The sequence below is a fragment of the Coloeus monedula genome (assembly GCF_965178545.1).
Source record: "Coloeus monedula genome assembly, chromosome: 25".
NCBI lineage: Eukaryota > Metazoa > Chordata > Aves > Passeriformes > Corvidae > Coloeus > Coloeus monedula.
The window spans coordinates 6,630,286-6,654,397 of NC_138805.1; the positions used below are offsets into that span (position 1 = coordinate 6,630,286).

The window sequence follows — 24,112 nt, forward strand, 5'->3', positions numbered from 1 at the left end:
TGTTTTTGCAGCGGTGTGAGTTCTGCCAGAAGTCAGGCGCCACAGTAGGCTGCTGCCTCACTTCCTGTACCAGTAACTATCATTTCATGTGCTCACGAGCCAAGAACTGTGTCTTTCTGGACGATAAGAAAGTTTACTGCCAGAGGCATCGTGACTTGATCAAAGGAGAGGTAAGATTCTTCACTCTCTGCCTCACACTCTGAGGGTGGGGTTAGCCTGTAACTATGAACACTTTTTAGAAGTTCGTGTTGAACGTGTTTCTTGCTAACAAGGGCTGGACCACAGTGCTCTTAAAAAGAAGTCACTAATACAACTGGCCCAGAGAAGTTTGGCAAGTGGTGCTGTGTGGTAGTTCAAAAACCAAAAGACCAAACTGAGCATCAGTTAGGACAAACTGCGTACCATACATGTGGTGGTTCCTTTAATTAACAAGTGGTTTTGTTGGTTCTTGTTCCAGGTGGTTCCTGAGAATGGGTTTGAAGTTCTTAGGAGAGTTTTTGTGGACTTTGAAGGGATCAGTTTGAGAAGAAAATTTCTTAGTGGCTTGGAACCAGAGAACATCCACATGATGATTGGTATGATCTAGTCTCTGGATGCTTGATCCACCTTTGGTGCTGGAATCTGGTTCACAGAACTGTTCCTCTCTCTGCTCAGGTTCAATGACGATAGACTGCTTAGGAATTCTGAATGACCTCTCAGACTGTGAAGATAAGTTGTTTCCCATTGGCTATCAGTGAGTATAAGCTGTTTCAAGAGTTGATGTCTTTCATTATATTTCATGTCAAACAAGCACTGAAGTAACATATGGGAAAATTGACTGTAGCTTTTCCTACACTTCTGAGGAATCTCTGATTAAGCTGGGTGTGCAGTGCATTCTGCCAGGAGGGCTTTGGCCAGTGTAGTTTTGAGAAATGGAAAATTTAAAACAGAAATGAGGTTTACTCAGCTGTTGAGTAAATTGGTTTGTTTGAATTATCTTCCAGGTGCTCCAGGGTGTACTGGAGCACAACAGATGCCAGGAAGCGCTGTGTGTATACCTGCAAAATCATGGAGTGCCGACCTCCGGTCGTAGAACCTGACATCAACAGCACTGTAGAGCATGATGATAATAGAACAATTGCCCATAGCCCAGTTCCCCTTTCAGGTAATCTTTTAAGGACTTCATAGAAGTATATTCTCTGTATGGTATTGCCATAGTGCATCTCCTAAACCAAATCTCTTAAATTTGGACTAGAATCCAATTCAGGCTTCCATGTTACAGCATCTTAAGACTTTAAGCTCCTGGATTTACTGCTAACTTTGAAAACTTGAGCCAAACGAACACTGCTACAGGGATGGTTTCTAGTCTACAACTCAGAGAATTTTCTAGTGATCTAAAATTTCAAACTGTATTTGGAGTGTTGGTGTTGGTCTGTAATACGGGAGTTGTTCAGTACAATGTTGAATAGTTATATTGTGCTTCTGTATTTCCAAATTGCTTCCTTGTATCCAAGGGTAAAGCTATGAAAGATTTTTTAAATGTTTATAGACGTTGTCATTGTTAACACAGAATCTTAAACTCTATAAATACATGGTGAAATTTCATGTGTAAGCTGAGCAATTGCTACAAGTATTTGAAAACGTTCTTTCAAGAAGAACGCAGACATTATCTGATGTCACATCTTTGACTTCGTGTTTATTTAACAAATACCCTGATTCTCCAAGTGGAACATGGTAATAGTATATACTTTATCAGATCATAGCTTTTTAGCGTTCAGTGATGGCTTATACTGTTGTTCTCTTTTTTTCAACAACAGAAATTCTACCAAAAGACACCCGAAATGCACCTGAAATTGTAAACCCACCATCACCAGATCGTCCCTTGCATTCTCAGACCTCTAGTTCCTGTTACTATCCAGTGGTCTCAAAGGGTCCCAGGATCAGGGCGCCAAGTTACCCATCCGCACAGAGGTCTCCTGGCTCTAGGCCGTTACCCTCTGCAGGTATTTCTAGTCCTGTTGACTTTGATTTAGGTTTGTTTTGGAAATATTTTTGGTTTAGTTCCTGTCTTTCTTGGCTTCTTTCAGGATGGGGTGTTTAGTTTACTGTTTCTAGAGAAAGCAGTGAAATGGCAATAGTTTGAGGAGGGGAAAGTTCTAACAATACACAGTAGAGATGGCCTGCCGAGAAATGCACAACTGAAACAAACATTCCCTTGGGACGAAGAAGAGGCAGCATTTGGGCCATATAGTAGTAGTGAGCCAAAAGCGCTGTGATACCAGTTAGGGACTTAATATTTCAGTCAGTACTTTTCCAGAGAGAATTGGAAATCTGGTATTGTAATTCAGCAGCTGTTTCTGACTAATGTTTTCTTTCAAACTAATGTTGAACGTACACATCTGAAGTTGAGGTAGCAAACCCCGAGATACAAACTTGCTGGATCCTGGTTGATGGTATCAGGTCTTTAACACCTACCCAAAAGTATCAACACGGTGTTGGCATTGTTTGGCCAAAAACTTTTGCTAGGTTTTAATTTATTGTGTTTTGTATGGAGGAATTGGATGTGCATTGATTGTGAAGGTTTAAAATCACCTGACAGTCTTTCTTGCCTTTGTTTCTCAGGAAGTCCTACCCCAGTGACCCATGAAATAGTGACAGTAGGAGATCCTTTGCTGTCCTCAGGACTTAAGAGCATTGGTTCTCGGAGACACAGCACCTCTTCTTTGTCACAGCAACAATCAAAACTCCGGATGATTTCCCCTACACGAGCTGGGAACACTTACTCCAGGCACAGTGTGTCTTCAGTTTCCAGCATGGGGGCCTCTTCAGAATATGAACCGACTGCCAAAAGTACTGACCGCTTTGTGGGGTCAGTGTGCACAGGTCCTCCAAGCGCTCCAGTTCAAAGTTGCTCTACCAGTTCAGGCTCCCAGAAAACAGTGGCTACAACTGGAAATAAAACTTACCAGCTGGATGCATCTCAATCTACAGAAGGGAAACATTCCAGCAGTTCAGATTTAATAGCCAAAGGTGCGGCTTCTAAGGGAGAGAAGATGAAAACCTCAAAGGACACAGATTATTCGTCTCATACTTTTGTTTCTGGAGGAAGCTCTAAAGTGTCCACTCAGCCAACAAGTTCATTGGGCGCAGAAATGAATGTTAAAATAGGAACCTTTCAAGAGTGTTCAGGATCATTTTCTTCCAAAGAAGCAATACCCTTTCCACCTTTGCATCAGAGAGGCCCAAGGAAAGACAGAGATCAGCACATGGAACCTGTACAGCCAGAGAAAACAACTGTGGTTGATGAGATGGATGCAAAGGCCTTGAAGGCTGCTGGAGTAAACAATAGATCTCCTGCAGCAAGTGAGCAGGTAGTTACTGCCCCCAGAGACAGGCGTCAGAAAGGCAAAAAGTTAACGAAAGACAGTTTTAAAGAGAAGCATTCCCTGAAATCTCTTACAGAGACAGGTCAAACAGTGGGCAGTGATGAACTGAAACCAGAATTTGGCAATCAGGGTTTGGCAACTGAACAAATTAGCCCAAGGTTATGTAATAATATTCCTGCTGAAAAGTCTGGTGAGAAGTCTCCACCTTCACAAGGGCCATCTAAAGGGTCTGCAGTGCAGGTTGAAGCAGCCCCTAAGGAATCACAAGCACCCAGGAAACGCACCGTTAAAGTCACTCTGACTCCTCTCAAGATGGAAAGTGAAAACCAGTCTAAAAATGCACAGCTGGAAAGTGATGCCGAAACTCAGTCTGCAGGGGCAGACCTGGCTGCTCTGGCAGAGCCCTCCTCAGCTTCAGAAAGCCCAGAAGAGAACCCTGTAATTCAGGGAAGTCCAAATGAAGCACCAACACAGGAATCTCAGAATAACACATACGAAAATTTGCCCATGCAAGATAACAGCTTGATGCTCCAGGATGGCACTAAAGCTCAAGAAGAAGGGTCATACAAGCGGAGGTATCCAAGGAGAAGTGCTCGGGCCAGATCCAATATGTTCTTTGGATTGACTCCTCTGTATGGTGTGAGGTCCTATGGAGAGGAAGACATTCCCTTCTATAGTAACTCAACTGGCAAGAAGCGAGGGAAGCGGTCTGCGGAAGGACAAGTGGATGGGGCAGATGACTTGAGCACATCAGATGAAGACGACTTATACTACTACAATTTTACAAGGACGGTGGTTTCCTCAAACACAGAGGAGAGGCTCACATCCCATAGCTTATTCAGGGAGGAAGAGCAGTGTGATCTTCCAAAAATCTCACAGCTAGATGGTGTGGATGATGGAACTGAAAGTGATACAAGTGTCACAGCAACAACCAGAAAAGTCAGCCAGGTAACTAAAAGGAGTGGCAAAGAGAATGGGACAGAGACCTTAAAGCTGGATAGAACTGAAGAAGCTGGTGAGAAAGTGCAAGTCACCAAGAGCTCCACTGTCCACAAAACTGACCCCAAGATTGATAACTGCCACCCTGTGAGCAGGGTTAAAGCGCAGAGTCAGGACTCTCTGGAAGCACAGCTGAGCTCATTGGAAACGGGCCGCAGGGCTCACGCAAGCACACCTGCTGACAAGAACTTACTGGACACATTCAACACAGAACTTCTGAAATCTGACTCTGACAATAACAACAGTGATGACTGTGGGAACATACTCCCTTCTGACATCATGGACTTTGTGCTGAAGAACACACCATCTATGCAGGCTTTGGGAGAAAGTCCAGAGTCCTCATCATCTGAACTCCTGACGCTTGGAGAAGGTTTAGGTCTTGACAGCAACCGTGGCAAGGATATGGGTTTGTTTGAGGTGTTCTCCCAGCAGCTGCCCACCACCGAACCAGTGGACAGCAGTGTCTCTTCCTCCATATCAGCAGAGGAGCAGTTTGAATTGCCACTGGAGCTTCCTTCCGATCTCTCTGTTCTGACCACTCGCAGCCCTACGGTGCCCAGCCAAAATCACAATAGGCTTGCCGTTATCTCGGAGTCTTCACTTTCCTCCTCGGGAGAGAGGTCGATGCTTGCCTTGCCTTCCACAGAGTCTGGAGAGAAGAGAGTGACAGTCACAGAAAAATCTGCCTCAGGGGAAGGTGATGCAGCTCTCTTGAGTCCAGGGGTAGACCCCAGCCCTGAAGGACACATGACTCCCGATCACTTCATCCAGGGTCACATAGATGCAGAGCATATAGCCAGCCCAGCCTGCGGCCCTGTCGAGCAAGGGCATGGCAGCAACCAAGATTTAACAAGAAACAGCGGGACTCCGGGTATCCAGGTGCCAGTATCACCCACTGTTCCCCTCCAGAGCCAGAAGTATGTGCCAAACTCCACAGAGAGTCCTGGCCCCTCGCAGATCTCCAATGCTGCGGTGCAAACGACACCACCCCACCTCAAGCCAGCCGCAGAAAAACTTCTGGTTGTTAATCAAAACATGCAGCCCCTGTATGTCCTCCAAACTCTTCCCAATGGTGTTACCCAAAAGATACAGTTAACACCCTCCGTTAGTTCTGCGCAGAGTGTGATGGAAACCAGCACTTCAGTTCTGGGGCCCATGGGGAGCGGGCTCACACTGACCACAGGATTAAATCCGAGCCTGCCCCCATCTCAGTCATTATTCCCTCCCACGAGCAAGGGTCTCCTGCCCATGTCCCATCACCAGCATATACATCCCTTCTCCACACCTGCTCAGACAGGCTTCCCACCAAACATCAGCAGTCCTTCACCAGGTCTTCTAATTGGGGTGCAGCCACCCCCTGATCCTCAGCTCTTAGTGTCTGAAGCTAGTCAGAGGACAGACCTTGGTACTGCTGCTTCTACACCAGCTGCTGCCCTAGGCAAGAAACGGCCCATATCTCGTCTGCAGTCACGGAAGAACAAGAAGCTGGCTCCTTCTGGAACCCCTTCTGCTATAGCTCCTTCTGATATGGTCTCCAACATGACCTTAATTAATTTTGCTCCTTCCCAGATTTCTAATCACCCATTGGATTTGGGAACCATTGCAAATTCAACATCCCATAGAACTGTCCCCAATATTATCAAAAGGTCAAAGTCTGGGGTCATGTATTTTGAGCAAACATCTTTGCTTCCGCAAGGTGGGACCACTACTGCAGTCAGCACATCTCCCAGCATTATTGGTCCAGATGCCAGTCACCTTCCATCAGGGCCTGTATCAGGCCTAACATCGAGTTCCTCAGTGCTGAATGTCGTGTCCATGCAGGCCACAGCAGCCCCTAGTACTGGTGGTTCAGTTCCTGGTCATGTTTTGGGACAAAGTTCAGTAACGTTAACAAGCCCTGGATTATTGGGGGACCTTGGTTCAATAAGCAACCTCCTGATCAAAGCTAGTCAGCAAAGCCTTGGTCTTCAGGAGCAGCACATGACTTTACCACCAAGTTCTGGGATGTTTTCACAACTGGGAGCATCTCAAACTCCATCTACGGCAGCCATGACAGCTGCATCAAGCATATGTGTTCTACCCTCAGCACAGACAATGGGCATGACAGTCGCTCCATCCTCTGCTGACCCAGAGGGCTCGTACCAGCTTCAGCACATGACACAGCTCTTAGCCAACAAAACCGGGGTTGCATCCTCCCAGCTGGACCTTAGCACAGTTCCGGCAACGACGCAGTTGTCAAGCTTTCCACAGCTGGTTGATGTTCCAAACAATACCGGACTCGAACAAAGCAAGGCTTCCTCGTCAGTGATGCATGCCAGCTCAGCATCTCCAGGAGGCTCCCCATCACCTGGTCAGCAGTCTGCGAGTAGCTCTGTGCTGGGTACCACAAAAATGAAGCCAAAAATCAAACGCATTCAGCCATTGTTAGACAAAGGGAATGGAAAGAAGCACAAAACTTCTCACATGTGGGCTGGTTCTTCTGAAGCTCATGTTCCTGACAAAGGGGCTGTTGCTGTACCCCAGGTCTCAGCTACAGGGTAAGAGGAGAGTTTGGTTTTGCTCATTCCTGAGGTGTTTTTGTAACAGTATGAGAGAATCTTGCACTAGTTTCTCCAGCAAGTTGTGCAAGTCAAGGCAAATTGTGAAATGCAACTTTTGATTCTGATGCGGTGCTGGAAGTGTGATCTGGTTCTCTGTATCTTAGGAACTGTTGTTGCTACTTGTGCAATTCTGCAGAACTGCCGAGTCCGTCGTGGCAATCCCCAGTGGATCCATTCCTGCTTTCCAGTCTCATTCATGGCACACACGGGTTGGCAGATATTTTGAATGTTCCCAAATCTTTTTCTTCCAGGACTCCTGCTGTGAAGGCAGATGCGCAGGATGCAGCCAGCATAGATCAGCTGTTGCAGAAGCCACGTGGGCAGTCTGCAGGGTAAGAGATGAACAGACCTTTCTATGTGATTCTGCTTGCTTGAGCTGAAGGGCATTTGTATGGAGAGTGCGGGAAGTCTGGCATTCCTAGTTAAAATGCCTGGGGAGATTTCAGTGGGGAATGTACAGTCACATTTAGACGAAATATGGAAGCATTTTGCATTAAGCTGTGTGTAGTTCTGGGAAGCTCAGTGCCCGCTGACAAGATGCTCATTCAGCAGTGTCTGACTGTTGGCCTACACCTTATTCCTGAGTGGGGGTGACACAGAGAGCGGGTCACTGGCTGTGTGAAATTAGGCTGCTGCCCACAGACTGATAGAGGCTGCAAACAGAAATGCTGTTGAGTAGAATCTTTTGTTTGTTCGTTTCCAACTGAACTGATGTCAGAACATTTGATCTGGAAAAGGTTCTTGTATCTGTCTAGTTCTCAAGTTTTCATGGACTACTGCTCAGGGTCGGTGAGGAAATGAGGCAGGTTGTTAGCTATTTTTCCCCATGTTCTCCTCCTTCCCTCCCAAGGCAACCAGCTGTGGTCCCAGAACCTCAATCAACACAGAACTCAATAAATGAGCAAGAAAATGCAGGTATGTCACTTCTTCAAAAACAATCTAGTCTTGGAATTCTCCAGGACTGGGAAGGTGATGTTTGAAGATTTGATTTTTATGTTAGTCATTCTGTCAGGAAAAGGCTCAGAGCTATTAGTTTGTGTTCCCTTGCTATAAGGGGAGGAAAGATTTGTTTGCTATTTGTAGATCTTGGACAAATAGTTTTGTCTCTGTTTTTAGTTTGTGAGAATTTCAGCACTTGAGATTTCACATTCTTACTGCAACACTCTGTAGCATTTTTTTCTTGGCTGGATTTGCTGGTGAAAAGGCAAGTCAGTAAGTTATTTTCAGTCGTGGGACACCAGGTGTAAAAAGCATTGTTCTTTCCAATTCCCATCTTCGTGCTGGCTTCTGTCTTTCTAGGCTCAAAAGCTCTCGAGGAGGAAGAGAGCACTTTCAGCTCCCCTCTTATGTTTTGGCTTCAGCAAGAACAAAAGAGGAAAGAGTGTCTTGGTGAGAAGAAACCAAAAAAAGGTTTGGTTTTTGAGATCTCTAGTGATGATGGCTTTCAGATCTGCGCAGAAAGCATTGAAGGTGAGAACCGTGCAGTATTGGTTGTACTGGTTTTACCTGTCCTTACTAGAAGTAAAATTATTACTTCTGAGAACCTCTTATTTGCTTTATTTATAGATTTTTAAAAAGAGAGAGAGAAATCTCTTGTTTTGCAGCCCTAGAACAATCCTAGTTCCTGATAATGCCTGGATTCTATTCTTTTTCTTCTTTTTTTGCAACATAATATATTCAGTGGAATGTATATCACTGGCCCATTTTGTTTTATCAATTGACCAATGATGTTGAAGCATAGTTCATCAAGAAACAGGCAATGTGGATCACACAGTGGAGTATTGGGTGTCCAGACTTTTTAATTGCTGAATACCCTGCCTTCCCTTATGCCAATGTGACTTTTCAAGAGAATTAAAGCAACTGGATCCAAGGATCTTAATTTATGGCCTATGGAAAGTTGCAGACTTCATATTCTCCAATTAGTTTATTTAAATATGAGTATCCCAGCACTTGGATACCCTGTCACTGTTTGTCACCTGTGTGTGTGCTGCAGATGCCTGGAAGTCGCTGACTGACAAGGTGCAAGAGGCCCGTTCAAACGCCCGCCTGAAGCAGCTGTCCTTTGCAGGTAACACCCTCCGCTGAACGCAGGAGAGCAAACAGATCTTTCTGTGAGGGTCTTAGAGTCTTAATAGTTCCAGTTAACCTGCTGCGTGCTTTATGGAGGGTAATGGCAGGATTAGAAACTCTGACATAGAATGCAATAGCTAATACAGAGCTGCTGTGACAGCAGTGTGGTGTCCCAGCTCTTTGTGACAAGCTGCTGTATCTTCCTGCTCTAAGTCTGCACTGATAGTTAGTGTTTGTTGTGCTCTATTTCTTGTTCCAGGTGTGAATGGTTTGAGGATGTTGGGGATTATCCATGATACTGTTGTGTTCCTGATTGAGCAACTCTATGGAGCGAAGCACTGCCACAACTACAAGTTCAGATTTCACAAGCCAGAGGAGGCCAATGAACCTCCTTTGAACCCACATGGCTCTGCTCGGGCCGAAGTCCACCTGAGGCAAGTGTGAGCCTTGTTGGTATTGGGGTTAACAGCCCTTTGGCTCTGTAACTAATGCTGTGGCAGGACAGAAGCAACAAATCTCAGCAGCACTAAAGCTCTCAGTTAAATGTTAACAGCTGGCACATGAAAATCAACCATTTGGCATCTTCAAAGTCTGCGCATTGTCCTGTGCCACTTTGTGGCCCTTGGCTTAACAAAGCTTTCCTGGCTGGGGCTATTACAGGAGGTTGTCAGAACCTGCTGTGCCTACCCTGATGTGCAGGGGCTGTAAGAGAGGACAGAGTAGGCAAGGTGTGAGACAGTAAACACATCAGACTGTTGTGGCAACCACATGTTTATTTTCAGACAGTAAAACAAACTCCCTTTGGTCTCTCTAAATTGCAGGAAATCTGCATTTGATATGTTTAATTTCTTGGCTTCTAAACACCGACAGCCACCAGAATACAACCCGCATGACGAGGAAGAGGAAGAAGTGCAGCTGAAATCAGCCCGGTACGCAGCAGGGTGTAAAGGTTCAAAGGGGAGAATAGTGTTGGGGTGTTAAAACGAGCAGATTTGGCTCAGGTAAGGGTTGTGTGCTTTGAGGGGTGTTTAAACCTTGAAAGCTGCCAAGCACTGCCAGACATAGAGGTGACTCCTGCAATAACAAGAGAGGTGACAGCTGAAGGTGACCGCCAGACCAGTCTGCCTTCAAATGCTTCTTTTCCTTGCTAATGTAAAACAATCTGATGAGAATTTGAGGAGGAAAGGGAGAAAATGATCCTTTTACATATATGTATATGAAAACACTGCATTAATTTTGGTTGTGTTCTCTGTAGGCTGCAGTGTCACAGTGTATAAATTACTCCATCTTGGAAAGTGCCCCAGTTGATAGATGGCACAGAGTCTCAAATGCAGGTCGTCACTTAGCAGTGCCTCTTTGTTCTAGGAGAGCGACCAGTATGGATCTGCCAATGCCCATGCGCTTCCGGCACTTGAAGAAGACCTCGAAGGAGGCAGTTGGTGTCTACAGGTACGGTTTTGCTCTGGTACCATTGCCTATAGGATAGGGGAAGGTGGAAACTGGCAACCTTCTGTGAAGCCAGACTGCAAAATTGAGGGGGAAAAGCAGGCTTGGGGCTTTTTCCTTCTTCCTTCTCCCTGGATTTACCTTGGCAATAGCTCAGATGTGGGCAGAGTGACCTGCTGGTGTTCTTGTTAGTGTTCCCTTAGAGAAGGGTTAACAGTACACGGTGGTCCTCATCACAAATAGCCTGCTTTCTGCAGCCTTTGCAATCTGATGCTCTTGAGTTTTGCTTGTCTCATTTGAAATAATTCACTTTTCTTGTTGCATTTTAGGTCTCCGATCCATGGCCGGGGTCTGTTCTGCAAAAGGAACATCGATGCAGGTGAGATGGTGATAGAATATTCAGGCAATGTCATTCGCTCCATCCTCACTGACAAACGAGAGAAATACTACGACAGTAAGGTGAGTTTTGGGCTTTTGTAGATGTTCTTAAAGAGTTTGGGAGAGCTAGAAAGTGGCTGTGAAGGTAGGACAGGCCTGTATGAAAATTCTGTTGGGAACATCACAAATTGGGATGACAAATTTGGGCTATTTTCATTTTTGCTGGAGCTTTAGAGGCACTTCTCATTTCCTTCTGTGGTCTGGGCAGGGTCTCAAATTAGTCTCAGTGAATGTGGGCATGAAAGGATTCAGGCAGGAGTGTGTGAGGCCTGGTGGAGAGAGGCTGCAGAGCTCCCTCAGAGCTGGGCTGTCTGCTGGGGTGGCTGTGCTGCCCTGCCTGCGCTAACACTCCTCTGTCCTCCCTGCACAGGGCATCGGGTGCTACATGTTCCGCATTGATGACTCTGAAGTGGTGGATGCCACCATGCACGGGAACGCGGCCCGCTTCATCAACCACTCCTGCGAGCCCAACTGCTACTCCCGGGTCATCAACATCGATGGCCAGAAACACATTGTCATCTTTGCCATGCGCAAAATCTACAGAGGGGAAGAGCTCACCTATGACTACAAGTTCCCCATTGAAGACGCCAGCAACAAACTGCCCTGTAACTGCGGTGCCAAGAAATGTAGGAAGTTTTTAAACTAGAACTTCCATCAGCTGCAAGTGAGCCCTGCAGGGCCTGGGATGAACCAAAGCTTCGAGTGAGCCCCTCCCTGGCCGCTCGGATGGGACAGAGAGGCCAGAAGCAGGAGTGAAGATGGGCTGGGCTCAGGGACCTGAGACTGGCGGCTGTGTTTGTCCGAGTCCACATCTTCATGTCTCGCATGTGCACACTCACCCTTGTGAGAGACATGGGCGGCTGGAGAAGATCCTCAGCGTGGTTATGTTTTTGCTATTCTCATTTCCCCCTGCCCCCATATTTGTTTCTCAGCGTGGGGCTAATGAGTGGGAGGGGGGGGGGGAGGTCACCCCAGGCCCAGGCGCGGGGCAGCAGTCATGGGTCGTGTCCCTCTCTGTCTCCCGGCTCAAAGCTCTGCTTCCGAGGGCTGAGTCGGTGGTTGGGTAGCGCAATATTTGAGCTTGCCTCCTGGGGAGAAGAGCTGTGCCTCACCAATGACCCCCTGAAACTGCATGTCTGCAAAACACTATGTGAGTGGGAGTAGGTGTGCTGCCTGCGCAGGGCTCTGTGGCGCAGGGGGCTGGCTTGGCTGCTCATGAGGAGAGTGGAACAGAGCAGCCCACAACTAGACACAAGAAGAGTTCTGCTGGCATCTTGCTCTGAAATCCCTGCCTGAGAGTAGGGGAACTCCTGGCATTCTTTGGCAAGAAGAGAGGGCTTGTGCCAACAGTTGGGGCACTGTAAGTCTTTGCTAGCAAAGGCTCCCGTTTACCAACGCCCTCCCTCTCTAGCCATGTGGGAGGGAAGTGGTCCTCTGGGTCCTGTCTCCAGTAGCTGGCATCCCCCTCTGCCCAGTGAGCTGCTGGCGCAGCCAGCCAGTGGTGTCCCAAGGAACCGGACAGAAGTCTCTAGGGAGAGAGGGGGAGTGCGAGCCAGCCTCAGCCTTGGCTGCACACTGTTGCAGAGCAGGAACTAGGGAGGACTGGTGTGGAGGCACCCACTCTGCTCCGCCATGCCACAGTGTCCGAAGGCTGTGGGAGGCAGGCAGGAGAGTGACCCTGCAGGCTGGTGCCTGTCATGGTCAGTCATCTGGGTGTAGTCATGTTGCATTCCCCAGAAGACACAGCAAGGGCACCAAAACAGAGCCAAAGTTCTCTGCAAAGGCAAGGCCAAGCACCAGCCGGCCTCGTCCGCCCAGCATCCCCTAACTTACAGGAAATGCGTGAGGCATTGGCGCAGTGGACGAGGAACCAGGCCAGGTCTGAGCAAGTTGAGGGACACCACCGTCCTGGTTGGAGCAGTGTGAGTCCTCCTTCCCATGGGGTCTGCCCTGTGCCTCAGAGCAAAACCAGAGAGAGAGGTGAGAGACCCAAGCCTGACAGTGACAACATTGGATTCTGCTCTGTTCTGTTTACAGTTTAGTATTTAAGGTTTTATAAATGTAAATATATTTTGTATATTTTTCTATGAGAAGCACTTCATAGGGGAAAGCACTTATGACGAGGCTTTTTACAGTGGTATTATCCTAATTTAAGAGAATCTCTTTTTAATGATTTTTTTTATTTTCATAGGACGGTTCTAGGAAATACCTGGCTGGACACAGTCTGAGCCTTTCTCCAGTGGGGGGGTTGCTTTAGTTTTGTTTTCTACTCTTGTTCTGCCTTTTTGACTTCAGTAACTGTCTCCAGGAGGGTTGGCTGGACCTTAAACTGTATTTGCCCGTAAGGACAGGGGCAGGAGGGAGAGCTGCCCAGCATGGTATGAGTTTGGCTCTGTGGGAGGAGAATGTGTGACTCGGGCAGAAAGTTTGATTCTGCCTTGCCTGCACTGGCATCCTGCAAGGGTTTAAAAAGGAAAAACAAGATAGGATGAGACCTGATCCTCGATACCTCTCTGCTGCGAGGCCAGTCTGAGACACGCACCTCCTCCCACAGTCTATCCCTCAAAGGCAGATGGGTTTTTCTGCGTAGAAAGGAAAGCAGAAAGCACCCTTGCTTTTCTGAGCTTTCCTTTTGGTTAGGTTGCAGTTGATACGGGAGCCTCTCTTCCTGGAGCCGACATATCCGAGGGCTGCTCTGAACTGGCACCAGCAGTTGGTGGGGAAGGGACTGGGAGTGCCTGCTGACTCCCCAGGTCTCTCAGAGGGGCATCCCCAATCCACACCTCTCTGGTCTTGAGACTTCTTCCTCTGCCCTGAGAAGGAAAAGCAGCGCTCGGGAGGTTCGGAACCTGCCGATTTCCTTTTGTTATTGCACTGTGTGAGGATTATTTGTGGGTAACTGTTGAAAACGAAGTCACATTGACGCTGCATTTGTTACTGAGATGATTTGATGCACTGACAGTTTGGGAACGCACATACCTTGGGGAGCCCAGAGAGTGCCCACCTGGGGGATATCGGCCCCGGGCACAGCTGCTCTTGGCCCTTTTCCTTCCATTTCTGATGCAGGGTGGGGGCACAGCCCTCGCCATGGCAAAGCCCCTGAGTTTATCCCAGAGCTCCGCTACGCCGTGCTTTCTCACCCCTGCGCTGCTGCCGCCTCCCGATTTCCTGGCTGCGGGAGGAGGCTCCACTGGGAAGCGCTGCCCAGAGCCACCCCACATGGGGAGAAGTGGGAAGGAGGGTCGGGGGGAGCGCTGTGTCTCAGGAGTCCCCCAGGATCCAAGTGCCAGGCAACCTCCTCCCGCCGGGACCAGCCGAGCCGGCGGGCTGCCTGCTTTGCTGCTATTCCCGTTGCGGCTGCCTTGGCAGGAGCCGCTGTGGCCAGTGAAACTGTCTGTGTACCCCCAGGGAGCTGTGCCCGCCATGGCCAGCCTGGGCCCGTGGGGCAAGTGGCAGCAGGGCTGGGGCAACCAGGGCAGCTGAGCCCGCCCATCCTCAGCCTGGGCTGGCCAGGAGCACCCAGCTCCCCGTGTATGAATGTATATTTTCTAAGGACTGACGCAGATCATGGTATCTGAAAATACTAAAAAAGGAACCTTAGGGCGTTTTTGGTTTTTTTTGTACAAACCGACATGTTTTTTTTAAAGGAGAAGCGGGTCATTGCAAAGGGCTGGGTATCTTTTCTTTCTGGTTTTCTTTCATTTCAAAGCAATACCGGGTTCTTCAACAGGACGGTCTGTGCAGAATCATGCCATTCACCCATACACTGGTCCACTCCCGACACCTGCAAATTTTTTTATAACTATAAATACAATATATATAGGAACTAATATAGTAATGCACCGTGTAATGAAGCCTAGTTCAGTATCGGTTCATGGCTTTTAATTCTCTTAACACTATAGATAAGGATTGTGTTACAGTTGCTCACGGCTCCAGGAAGGCCTTGCTGCACATTCCCACCGGCAGCCAGGGCCGGGAGCTGGGAGCGGGCGGCTCGGCCTTTCCTGGCCCTTCTTGTTACAGTCAGTACTTGTACAACTTGGTTTCTTCCTTTCCTTCCTCTCATTTTGGTTATGAATGTTGGGGTACCACCTACATATAGGGAAAAATGTGCTCTGTGCTTTCCTGGTATCTTTTTAACAAGGTACAGTAGCTTTGTCTATCAGCCGAGAACTATACTTGTGGTGTTTCTTTTATTGAACTTACAGTCTCTTTAGTAACTACAGGTAGGTGAATAATTGTTTCAAAAAAAAAAAAAAAGGAAAAAAAAAAAAGCTCTGCAAAGGCAAGGTTATGTTCTAGAAATACATTTCTTGACAACTTATCATGTATAACAAAACCTTTTTTTTCTTGTGTTCTTCCAATCTTCTGGCTGTTTGGGTTTTTTTGTTGTTTTGTTTGGTTTGTTTGTTTTTTTTTTTTTTAAAGAGGAAATGTGTCTAAAGTACATCAGTGTTAACTCCCTGCCACAGGGAAGAAGGAAATACTTTAATAGTTAAAAAAAAATGCTGAAAGCTCTGCAAAAGACTGAATGTAAAAATAAAAAGTGTACATAGTTGTAAAAAAAAAAAACAAAAAAAAAAAACAAAAAAAAAGGAGTTTTTAAACATGTTTATTTTCTATGCACTTTTTTTTATTTAAGTGATAGTTTAATTAATAAACATGTCAAGTTTATTGCTGCAGAGGGCTCTCTCCATTTCTTCTTGAGAACTGAAGAGCTGCTGTTTCTCCAGGACACTCACAAGGCATGGGATCCCCTGGCCAGCACCAAGGACTGCACAGGGTGTTCAGTGAGGAGCCCTCGGCTCGAGTGTGTGTGGGTCACCTTGGGCCACTGTCTGGGGGCACTGGCCAGGTGGTGGGGCCTCACACCCAGGCTGCGATAGGATGAGGCAGGGTGAACATTAACCGGGCCGTGGCAGCCTGCTTGTGCCTGCAGCCCCCTCACAGAGAGCACCATGGCCACGGCGAATGACAGGGCTGTCCTGCAGACCATCTTTAACCCCAGCACCCCTTTTGGGGATATCCCAGGGTTGGATGAGGAGGAGGACGATGTCCAGGATGAAGGTCAGTGATGCTGCACCAGGTTGTCGTTGGAATTGGCAGCAGGGTCCCCATGGGGCAAGCAGGCAGGCAGGGAAGGCGGCTCTGCAGGCTGGGAGCAGTGCCTGCTTGAGGCTGGACATCGGCACCCTGCCTGTGTCTGTTCCCTTCCTGGACAGGGAGTGTAGGGTGGCAGTGGGACTGAGTCTCGTGGGGTGTCCTGGTGCCACCGCTTCCCAGTCAAGGTTTCCCCTTTACACTGCAATAGTGGAAGCTTTTCCGTTGGAGCTGCTGGATCAAGTCCGGGAGCTGGAGCTGCAGGGGGTTTCTGCGGCTGAGTCAGGAGACATAAGCACGGCCCTGGAGCGGTTCAATGAGGCCATTCGCCTGCTTCCTGAGCGCGCCTCGGGCTACAATAACCGGGCCCAAGCCCTACGCCTGCGCGGGGACGTGGCAGGTGAGCAGCGCAGGTACGGGTGGTCCCCTGGTACCCCCCAGCCCCCACCAATGCCTCCCCTCGTTGCCAGGGGCCCTGCAGGACCTGGACGCCGCCATCCGCCTGAGCCGCGGCCGCGGCCGTGCCGCCTGCCAGAGCTTCGTGCAGCGCGGCCTCATCCGCCGACTGCAAGCGCGGGACGAGGAGGCCCGGCGGGACTGGGAGCGCGCAGCGCGCTTGGGCAGTGCCTTCGCCCGACAGCAGCTCGTGCTTCTCAACCCCTACTCTGCGCTCTGCAACCAGATGCTCTGCGAGATGCTCGGTCGGCTGCGCAACCCCGATGGCACTGGAAGCGACTGAGACGGGCAGGACATGAGCCAGGCAGCGAGTGGGCTGGGTAGAGCCGTGCTCCTGAGGTGGCCCAGGCAGACATGTCCTGGCGGCCGGAGAAGGTCCACCTCAGGTGCCAGACCTCCTGTTCCTCCTCCTCCTCCTGGCTAACAGCCAGGGACTGGAAAGTACCAAAGCACCTTTGCTGTGTTTGTCTCGCTCTGCTCCACCCCCAATAAACCTCCCTCTGTTTCCAGAACCTGGGCTCTGCTTGTGGTATTGCAGGCATTGTGGTGTGATTCCCAAGCGTGCACAGCCCCGGTGAGATGTGTGGCCTGGTGGGTGCAAGTCTGGGCCGCCTTCCTTGACGAGGGCAGACTGGAGGCACGGGGACGCGCAGACCCTGTCCTGTGTGGGCGGTCTCCGGCCGCTCTCGCAAGCGGCAGGACTGACCCCGCGGCTGCGCGGAGCAACCGCGCTCGGGGAAGGCGGCGGCGGGGGCCGGCGAGAGGGATGACTGCTCGCAGCCGTGCTGGGGCCCGCCCCTGCGCCGCATGCACTGCCCTGCGTGCCGGGGCCCAGGCGCAGAGCCGCACTGCAGACTGGGCTGAACACAGTAGCAGCAATGCTGCAGGTAAGGTGCAGCTGGGCCACATCCTCCGACCCTGCTCTGTGCCGGAACACCGGGGCCCAGTGTGGTGGACGCCCCCGTGTCCCTGCTCTAGCTGCCTCTCTCCTAGTGCTGAGCACGGCTGATATGCCATGGGGTGTCCCAGGGGCTGGCCGGGGGCTGCCCTTGCCCTCCTGCTGCTACTGCTGCTCAGCCGCCTGGTGCTCTGCTTGGCAGGTGAGGCTGTGGTAGGGTCCGGTGCATGACTCCGGGAGCAGGACCGCTGCTGCAGCTCTGATGTGCCGCGGGCTCTCTGGCAGCACTGGGGGAACTGGACCCCACCACTGATGGGCAGCCGCGAGCAGTGTGCACACTGCAGCACGGGGAGAGTCATGTCTTCACCTGCTGGGTTCCCCGGCCAGTCCGCGGTGCCACACTGGCCTGGTACCTCAACGATCAGAAACAGGAAGTCAACCTCTCGACTGCGGACGCTGCCAGAATCCTCACCCTCACCGGCCAGCACTCCGACCACCAGCTCAACTGTTCCCTGACCAACCTGACCTCCACTGAGACCTACAACACCTCCATCCTCCTCAATGTACAGTGTAAGGTCCGCGGTGTCGGCCTGCTCCAGACCAGGATGTGGGGAGGGCGTGTGGGGCTCCCATCCAACTCGGGCGGGACCATAACCCGCATCTGTCACAGCCACAGCAGGGCAGCATCTTGTCAGTCTTGTGCAAACAAGGTGGACAAGCACTCCTGGACCCTGGTGAGACAAATCCTGCTCCCAGCTGTGTTGCCCCCGTCCCACCTGCCCATCTCTCTACCTCTGTTTTTTTACCCAGATAAGCCAGAGATCCTGCAGAAAGGTGCCCGCTACCAGGAGGTCAAGGGCTCTGGCCTTCTCCTGGTGCTCTTTGTGCTGGTGCAAGCCAACCCACCCACCAGCATCACCTGGATGGACCAGGATGGGCATGTGATGACCAATGCCTCCAAGTTTCTCCTCCTCGGTGCCACAAGCTACCCAGGGCTGGCAAACCGCTTGCTTCACATCCATCTCAGCTGCACAGCTGGAAACCTCTCCGTCAGTGCGGCCAAGAGTGTGGGCATCACTACTGCCTCCCTCCTGCCCACAGGTAGCTGCTGAGAGGTGGGCATGGTGCAATGGCTGGGTGGAAGGGTGCTGAGGGGGTCTGTGCTGCCCATGCAGGTCTGCTGGATGCCCGTGTGGAGCTGCCTGTCCTGGGTGTTGCCATTGGAGCAGCCCTGGCCCTAGCTGCCCTGCTCAGCCTGGGATCCTGTGCTGCCTGCCTGGCATGCCGCTTGCCCAAGCTGGTGCGAGGTCCAGGGCAAGCAGAGGGGAACAGCCCACCCAGCCAATGCTCCCATTGCAACAGCTCCGAGTCCCCGCAGCCCCAGGGCACACGTCTGCCCCGCCAGACCCGGTCCCTGCCACCCAACCTGCACCTCGGTGACCTTGCACAGGAAGATGGAGGTAAAACCCTGATGTGCCAGTGCAGTGAGACACGTGGGGCCCCAGTTCCTGCCTGGGTGAGGAATAGATGTCCTGGCTCTCATCCCCTTCCTTCCTTGCAGCTTCCCCCAAGGATGCAGGAGCTGGTGCTGGGGGAGAAGAGAGTGCTCTGCTGGGTCTGGAGAACTCCCTGGTCCTCAGCAAGCTTGGTAAGGGGAGCAGGTGGGCCAGCAGCCCCAAAAGATGTGTTGTGGGATGTGGAGCTCCGTGGCTGCCCCAACAGGCAGTGAATTCTTTGTCCTGCAGGTTTTGTCCAGCTCCCAATGTCCGGGCGCATCTACAAAGTGCCCAGCATGAGCAGTGATGAGATCTGGCTGTGAGCTGCAGCATGGTGCCTGTGAGCCAGGGCTGCCCGGCACCAGGTACGTACCAGCCCCCAGAGCCACGCAGCCAAGGGTGCCAGGAAGGCTGTGATCAAAGTGGGAGTTGGCCAGCCCCAGCTCTGTGCTATGCTATGCGATGCAGGGTTTGGGAGCTGTGCTGTCAGCCAAGGCAGAGTTTTATGTAGTCCACAAACTTTACCAATATTCTATTATAATCAAAATGCATCAAAGCTGTTTATAGCCAGGCACTAGTACTGTGATTCCTCCCGGGGTAAAGCCAAGCACCAGCTTTGCTTTAGCAGGTTTGCGACTCGCTTGCTGCATGATCCTCTCTGTCCCTGTCCCTGCTGCTGTGGCAGACAGGTGGGAGCTCAGCAGAGCAGAGCCGTCCCAACAGCAATAAACTAAATTCAAGCATCTCTGTGGTGCCACACAGGTTATTTCTGCTTGGCAGGAGCTAAGGGACTGTTCTCAACAGGAAAGGGGGTTCAATAATAAGGAGCAGAGGAGATTCAAGATCTCCAGGTCAGAGCTTGCAACACCCTGAGCAGATCTGTGTGTTGTGTCTGAGTGTGGAATTTATTCCTGTTTGCTCCAGCCCCCGTAGCATGTGCTCAAGGAGCCTCTGCTCTGCAGCACCTGTGGCACAGAGAGCCTGACACTGGGAAAGGCTGGTTTAATGCTGAACTCCTTGGGAACAAGTCAAAAATGGAGCCATTAGGCAGCTTCTGCAACAAATACGGTGAGTCGAGCCCTACTCCCTAACACAGAACAGCCCGGCGATGTCTCTTAGACCAGAGAGGCTTCTGATTTGCTGCGTGACATCTCACTACCTGCTCTGGGTACATCTCAGTGTCCAGCGGCAGATGGTGATCCAGGAGATAAGGCTTTAATGTGAAGCATCAATTAAAGCTCAGCACCTCTGCCTCCGCTGCTTGTGCGGGTGGGTTGGATGGTGGGCTCCTGCTCTTCTGCCCATCAGCCAGGGGCTTGAAGTGCTGCAGGGAAAAGAACACGCTCATGCAAAGATTTGACTCCCGTTGCTCAGAGCACACACATGCGTCTAAACCCGCTGGCCACATTGGCTCTGCGTGAGCAGTCATCCCAAGGAAACGCCTTCTGGCTTGTGTTGGCCTGTTGATCAACACGGCACCTCAGCCCGGAGCACGGCCTAGCTCCCTGTGTCAGGCAGAGGCACCAGGGACAGGAGCGGCTGAGAACACGTTCTCTGAGGCCCAACAGCCCTTTGTACACCCATTGCACCGCAAAGCCAAACGTGAAGGGAGCAGCTGTGCAGTGCTGCTAGCTGAGTGAGCAGCACCTGGGTGGAGCTGCATACCTGCGAGTTCTTGAACTCCAAGAACAGAGAGAAGAGGACATGCAGAGGGTGGATCCGGCTCTTGTACACAGGGATGTCCAGAATGGCTGCGGGTGAGATCAGAAGTGCGTGAGGGCACCTGGTCTGTACTGCCCCACACAGAGAATTGTCAGGAAGGGCTGAGCTCCCCACTGCCCACCACCACCTGGGCCTCCACACACCAAAGACCCCTGTAGTACAAGAGCCCACCTCCCACTGAAGCAGCGGGGAATGATCCCGACTGCTCGGGGCCGAGCATGCAGCTAAAGCTCTCGCTTTCAGTGAGCGTGCCAGGCCGGTGTCACATTGTGACAACAGCACAGCCTCCCCAGCTCACCACAGATCATGTCGATGTATTCGGCAAGGTCACAGCTCATCTCCGCGGGTGGAAGGCCCACCTGGAACAGAGGGGGCTGTCAGATCTGCTCCCAGACTGCAGGAGCCTGGGAGCATACAGAGGCCACTGGGGCAGCAGCTGAGAATTCCAGTGTTGGGCTGCTCCCCAACTTCTGGCAAGGGCAGAGTCGTGAGGAGGAACAAGCCCAAGAGGACTGGGCTGTGGGATGGAGCAGGCACCCAGCTTTCATGGCAGATGGTTTCTCAGACCTTGTGCTGAGCTAACTACTGGTCAGGCAGACAGTATACCTTTCCCAGGAGTTCCTCAAACTCTGGTGACCATTCCTGCATCAGGGTCTCGATGTCAGGCATTGGCCTGCCAGGGAAGAGAAGAACATCAGCTTCAGGATCACACACAACCTTCCACTGCCAACATCAGGGCTCACCTGGAGTAATGGACTGTGGCAGGAGGTTTGCAGCGATGCAGTTCACTAATACTTTCAATCCAGCTCTCAATGGCTTTGGGGTTCTTTTCTGCATTCTCCAAACTCTTCACTTTTATCTGCTGCTAAAAACACATATATAAACCTGGAAGTGTTTCATGGTGTTTTGGGGCTTTTTGGGAAACCTGCATTCACTCCTGGTGAACCAGGCCTTCTCTCTTTCCCAGCTGCACTTTACCAACGGATTTCTGCAGGCAAAATGCCGACTAAAACTGGGCATGAACAACCAAAAGGAAATAAAGCATCACCTGAAGTGAACAGACAGAGTTTGTATCAAGACTTGCCCGAAGCAAGGCTCAGATCCACTGCAGTTTAAAACTATGGATTAAAGCAAAAGGTCTGGTTTTGCTGCTTTTAAAGTGAAGTTCTCAGTTCTAAGAGCAAAATGCCATGGTTTTACTCCAGGAAGTGTGCAGCAAGTGTGACCTCCCTCTCCCTGACTCACTGTGATGTTGTGCTGCTTGGAGTTCTCTGTCAGCCAGAGGGAGAGCACAGTGGGATCCGACTGCTTCGTTGAGGGCTCATCCAGGACCAGCAGGCCAAGGTTGTCAGGCTTGCCATCAGGACGAGGAACCTGCAGGAAAACAGAGCCCTGTTCTCTGTGGAGTCCAGGGCAGGTTTGTACAGAGCCTCCCTGTGGGCTCTCTCAGATGTGCATTCTGAGTACGGTGCTGCCTGAAAAGCACACGGTGTTGGGAGAAGGAAAAACCCAGCCTTTGCCCCACATTACCCAAGTGCTGTTTGAGAGGTGACCAAGCCACCAGTGTAGTTTCCCAGGTGTCCCTGCCCATCACGTCTGACAGCGCAGGGACAGCCCAGGCCCCAGGCTGCACGGCCTGGCCGCCTACGTGGCCTGACCCTGCGTTCCACTTCAGTTCATGGGGCAGGACAGAGAGAGGAACCTGAAGAAACTGTACCTTTAGGAATGCATCAATGTCTCCAACAGCAGGAATAAAGTCTGGAATAAAAGGCTGCAGCTTGTGCTCAATCTCTATTGTTTTGGGTGTGTACCTGGAAAAAAACCACCACCACAGCATTTGTGACTAGGAACTGTGCTGCAGTAATTGACACAAAGGAGAGCCAAAAGCAGGCTAAACCCTTCCACTCACCTCTTGATATATTCAAAGAGATCTTTGATTTCAGAGGACACTTGCAGGTAGTCAAAATCTGCTGGATTGAAGTCACTAGTAAAAGGAAGAGAACAGTGGGGAAAGATTAACATGTGGCAAGTTCTGTACAACAGAAACCAGGCCCCAGTTGGGGCAGACAAGTGTGGGAAGCCTAACTACCAAGCAGCAAGTCCTCTCTGGAAAACACTTCTTGCACAGGGAAAGCACTGTTGGGCCCCATTTTGCCTTGGACCTGCTGGCCAAGAAAAGCACCTGAGTGATGGACATCTGTGATCATTCAGTCCCACACAGCGCTGTCAAAAGAGGGCTAAGTGCTCTGCACAAAGGCAGCAATAGGATAGCAATTAGGGGGTCGGCAATAGCTTAGAAGTTGAAAACGATGGAAAAGAAGAAGAATTATCAGGACCTGAGTGACATGTTCGAGATGGTCCTTCCCTTTGCTGGACCTCTCCTGCCAGCCCGGCCTGGCTGACACCTTGGGTGTGGCCTCTCCTGGGCACAGCAAACAAGCCCAGGACCGGTTCACCACCTGGAGGAACCACCACCCTGGAGCATCGGGGACGAGGAGGGAGGAGCTGCCTGTCCCGATGCCCACGACTCTGCTCAACCTCGTGGGATCAGGGGAAACCGGCAGAGCCGACAGGGCCCGAACGGCACCCACCAGCCTCAGCCCCTGCCCCTCTGGCCAGGAACACCGCTCACCCCTCCAACGCGGCCCCGTGCTCCTCCGAGTCCTCCTCCGAGTCGCTCTCCGAGGAATCTTCCTCCGAGTCCTCATCGTCCTCGTCGTCATCCTCGCTGAGGGTGGCGGGGCCGGGGAGGTGTGCCGCTGCCTCCTCCTGGACGAGAGAACCGGGTCTCACGGGCTATCACCAAGTCTCACCGAGCCGTGCCCCCGCCCGTTCCGCTCGTACCTTCCCTCCGCTGCCCCGCTCGCCGCTCCCGCGCTCGGCCGCTCCGACAGACACCCCGGCCCGACGGGAGTCCCGCAGGCGGCCCGCGCCCCCCGCCCGCGGCGAGCGGGCTCCGGGTTCGGCTTCGGGCAGCTCCAGGCTCTCGTCGTACGGCTGGTTCTCTACCGGGCGGGGCTGCGCCGAGAAGCAAAGTCAGGGGCGGGGCGGCCCGGCGCCCGCACCCACGGCCCGCCGTGTCCTGCCACGCTGAGTCCCGTGCCCCACCTCCGCCCGCGCCCCCATGTCCCGCTCTGTCCCGCCGTGTCCCCCGTGCCCACCTCCGCCCGCGCCCCCATGTCCCGCTCTGTCCCGCCGTGTCCCCCGTGCCCCACCTCCGCCCGCGCCCCCATGTCCCGCTCTGTCCCGCCGTGTCCCCCGTGCCCCACCTCCGCCCGCGCCCCCATGTCCCGCTCTGTCCCGCCGTGTCCCCCGTGCCCCACCTCCGCCCGCGCCCCCATGTCCCGCTCTGTCCCGCCGTGTCCCCCGTGCCCCACCTCCGCCCGCGCCCCCATGTCCCGCTCTGTCCCGCCGTGTCCCCCGTGCCCCACCTCCGCCCGCCTCGCGTCCCGCCGCGCCGCCGCCGTCGCCATGGCGACCCCGCCCCGCCGCGCTCCGCTCGGCCGGCCAGAGCGGCCCGGC

At 51.7% G+C, this 24,112-nt stretch overlaps 4 protein-coding genes across 10 annotated transcripts in view; 3 read left to right on the forward strand and 1 right to left on the reverse strand.

Moving 5' to 3' along the window:
* KMT2A (lysine methyltransferase 2A) overlaps positions 1-15,765 on the forward strand; it is a gene marked incomplete at its 5' end in the record, with an annotated part of 42,360 nt that extends 26,595 nt beyond the window's left edge. For 4 of the 6 annotated variants that reach the window (XM_082297021.1, XM_082297023.1, XM_082297022.1 and 1 more), the window contains 15 exons: positions 12-170; positions 458-575; positions 655-733; positions 984-1,144; positions 1,797-1,982; positions 2,602-6,901; positions 7,216-7,296; positions 7,815-7,879; positions 8,264-8,434; positions 8,958-9,032; positions 9,294-9,468; positions 9,856-9,963; positions 10,400-10,483; positions 10,810-10,939; positions 11,289-15,392. In XM_082297021.1, the coding sequence (XP_082153147.1) occupies positions 12-170; positions 458-575; positions 655-733; positions 984-1,144; positions 1,797-1,982; positions 2,602-6,901; positions 7,216-7,296; positions 7,815-7,879; positions 8,264-8,434; positions 8,958-9,032; positions 9,294-9,468; positions 9,856-9,963; positions 10,400-10,483; positions 10,810-10,939; positions 11,289-11,564 (6,168 nt within the window). In that variant the 3' untranslated portion in view covers positions 11,565-15,392. Of the gene's footprint in view, positions 1-11; positions 171-457; positions 576-654; positions 734-983; positions 1,145-1,796; positions 1,983-2,601; positions 6,902-7,215; positions 7,297-7,814; positions 7,880-8,263; positions 8,435-8,957; positions 9,033-9,293; positions 9,469-9,855; positions 9,964-10,399; positions 10,484-10,809; positions 10,940-11,288; positions 15,393-15,651 lie in introns of those variants that run through there. The other 2 variants (XR_014227083.1, XR_014227084.1) reach the window with 2 other exon arrangements.
* Positions 15,766-15,859: 94 nt separating this feature from the next.
* TTC36 (tetratricopeptide repeat domain 36) lies at positions 15,860-16,757 on the forward strand (the record flags this gene model as incomplete). Its single annotated transcript, XM_082297067.1, has 3 exons — positions 15,860-15,985; positions 16,230-16,418; positions 16,489-16,757. Exons 1-3 carry the CDS (start codon positions 15,877-15,879, stop codon positions 16,755-16,757), a joined length of 567 nt encoding a protein of 188 aa, XP_082153193.1. The 5' UTR covers positions 15,860-15,876.
* Positions 16,758-17,489: 732 nt separating this feature from the next.
* TMEM25 (transmembrane protein 25) lies at positions 17,490-19,191 on the forward strand (the record flags this gene model as incomplete). Its single annotated transcript, XM_082296837.1, has 6 exons — positions 17,490-17,574; positions 17,658-17,942; positions 18,183-18,473; positions 18,548-18,832; positions 18,934-19,020; positions 19,118-19,191. The coding sequence occupies 6 exons, from the start codon at positions 17,490-17,492 to the stop codon at positions 19,189-19,191; spliced, it is 1,107 nt and encodes a 368-aa protein (XP_082152963.1).
* A 339-nt stretch (positions 19,192-19,530) lies between these two features.
* On the reverse strand, positions 19,531-24,093 carry IFT46 (intraflagellar transport 46). 2 transcript variants are annotated; one of them, XM_082296845.1, is made up of 11 exons: positions 24,022-24,093; positions 23,435-23,608; positions 23,223-23,359; positions 22,500-22,574; positions 22,308-22,401; positions 21,836-21,964; positions 21,334-21,452; positions 21,197-21,263; positions 20,889-20,949; positions 20,534-20,619; positions 19,531-20,192 (listed from the first exon to the last, which is right to left on the reverse strand). In XM_082296845.1, exons 1-11 carry the CDS (start codon positions 24,061-24,063, stop codon positions 20,097-20,099), a joined length of 1,080 nt encoding a protein of 359 aa, XP_082152971.1. In that variant the 5' UTR covers positions 24,064-24,093; the 3' UTR covers positions 19,531-20,096. The 2 variants fall into 2 exon arrangements, with proteins under 2 accessions (XP_082152971.1, XP_082152970.1); XM_082296844.1 differs by having other exon boundaries at positions 21,334-21,455.
* Positions 24,094-24,112: the final 19 nt, after the last annotated feature.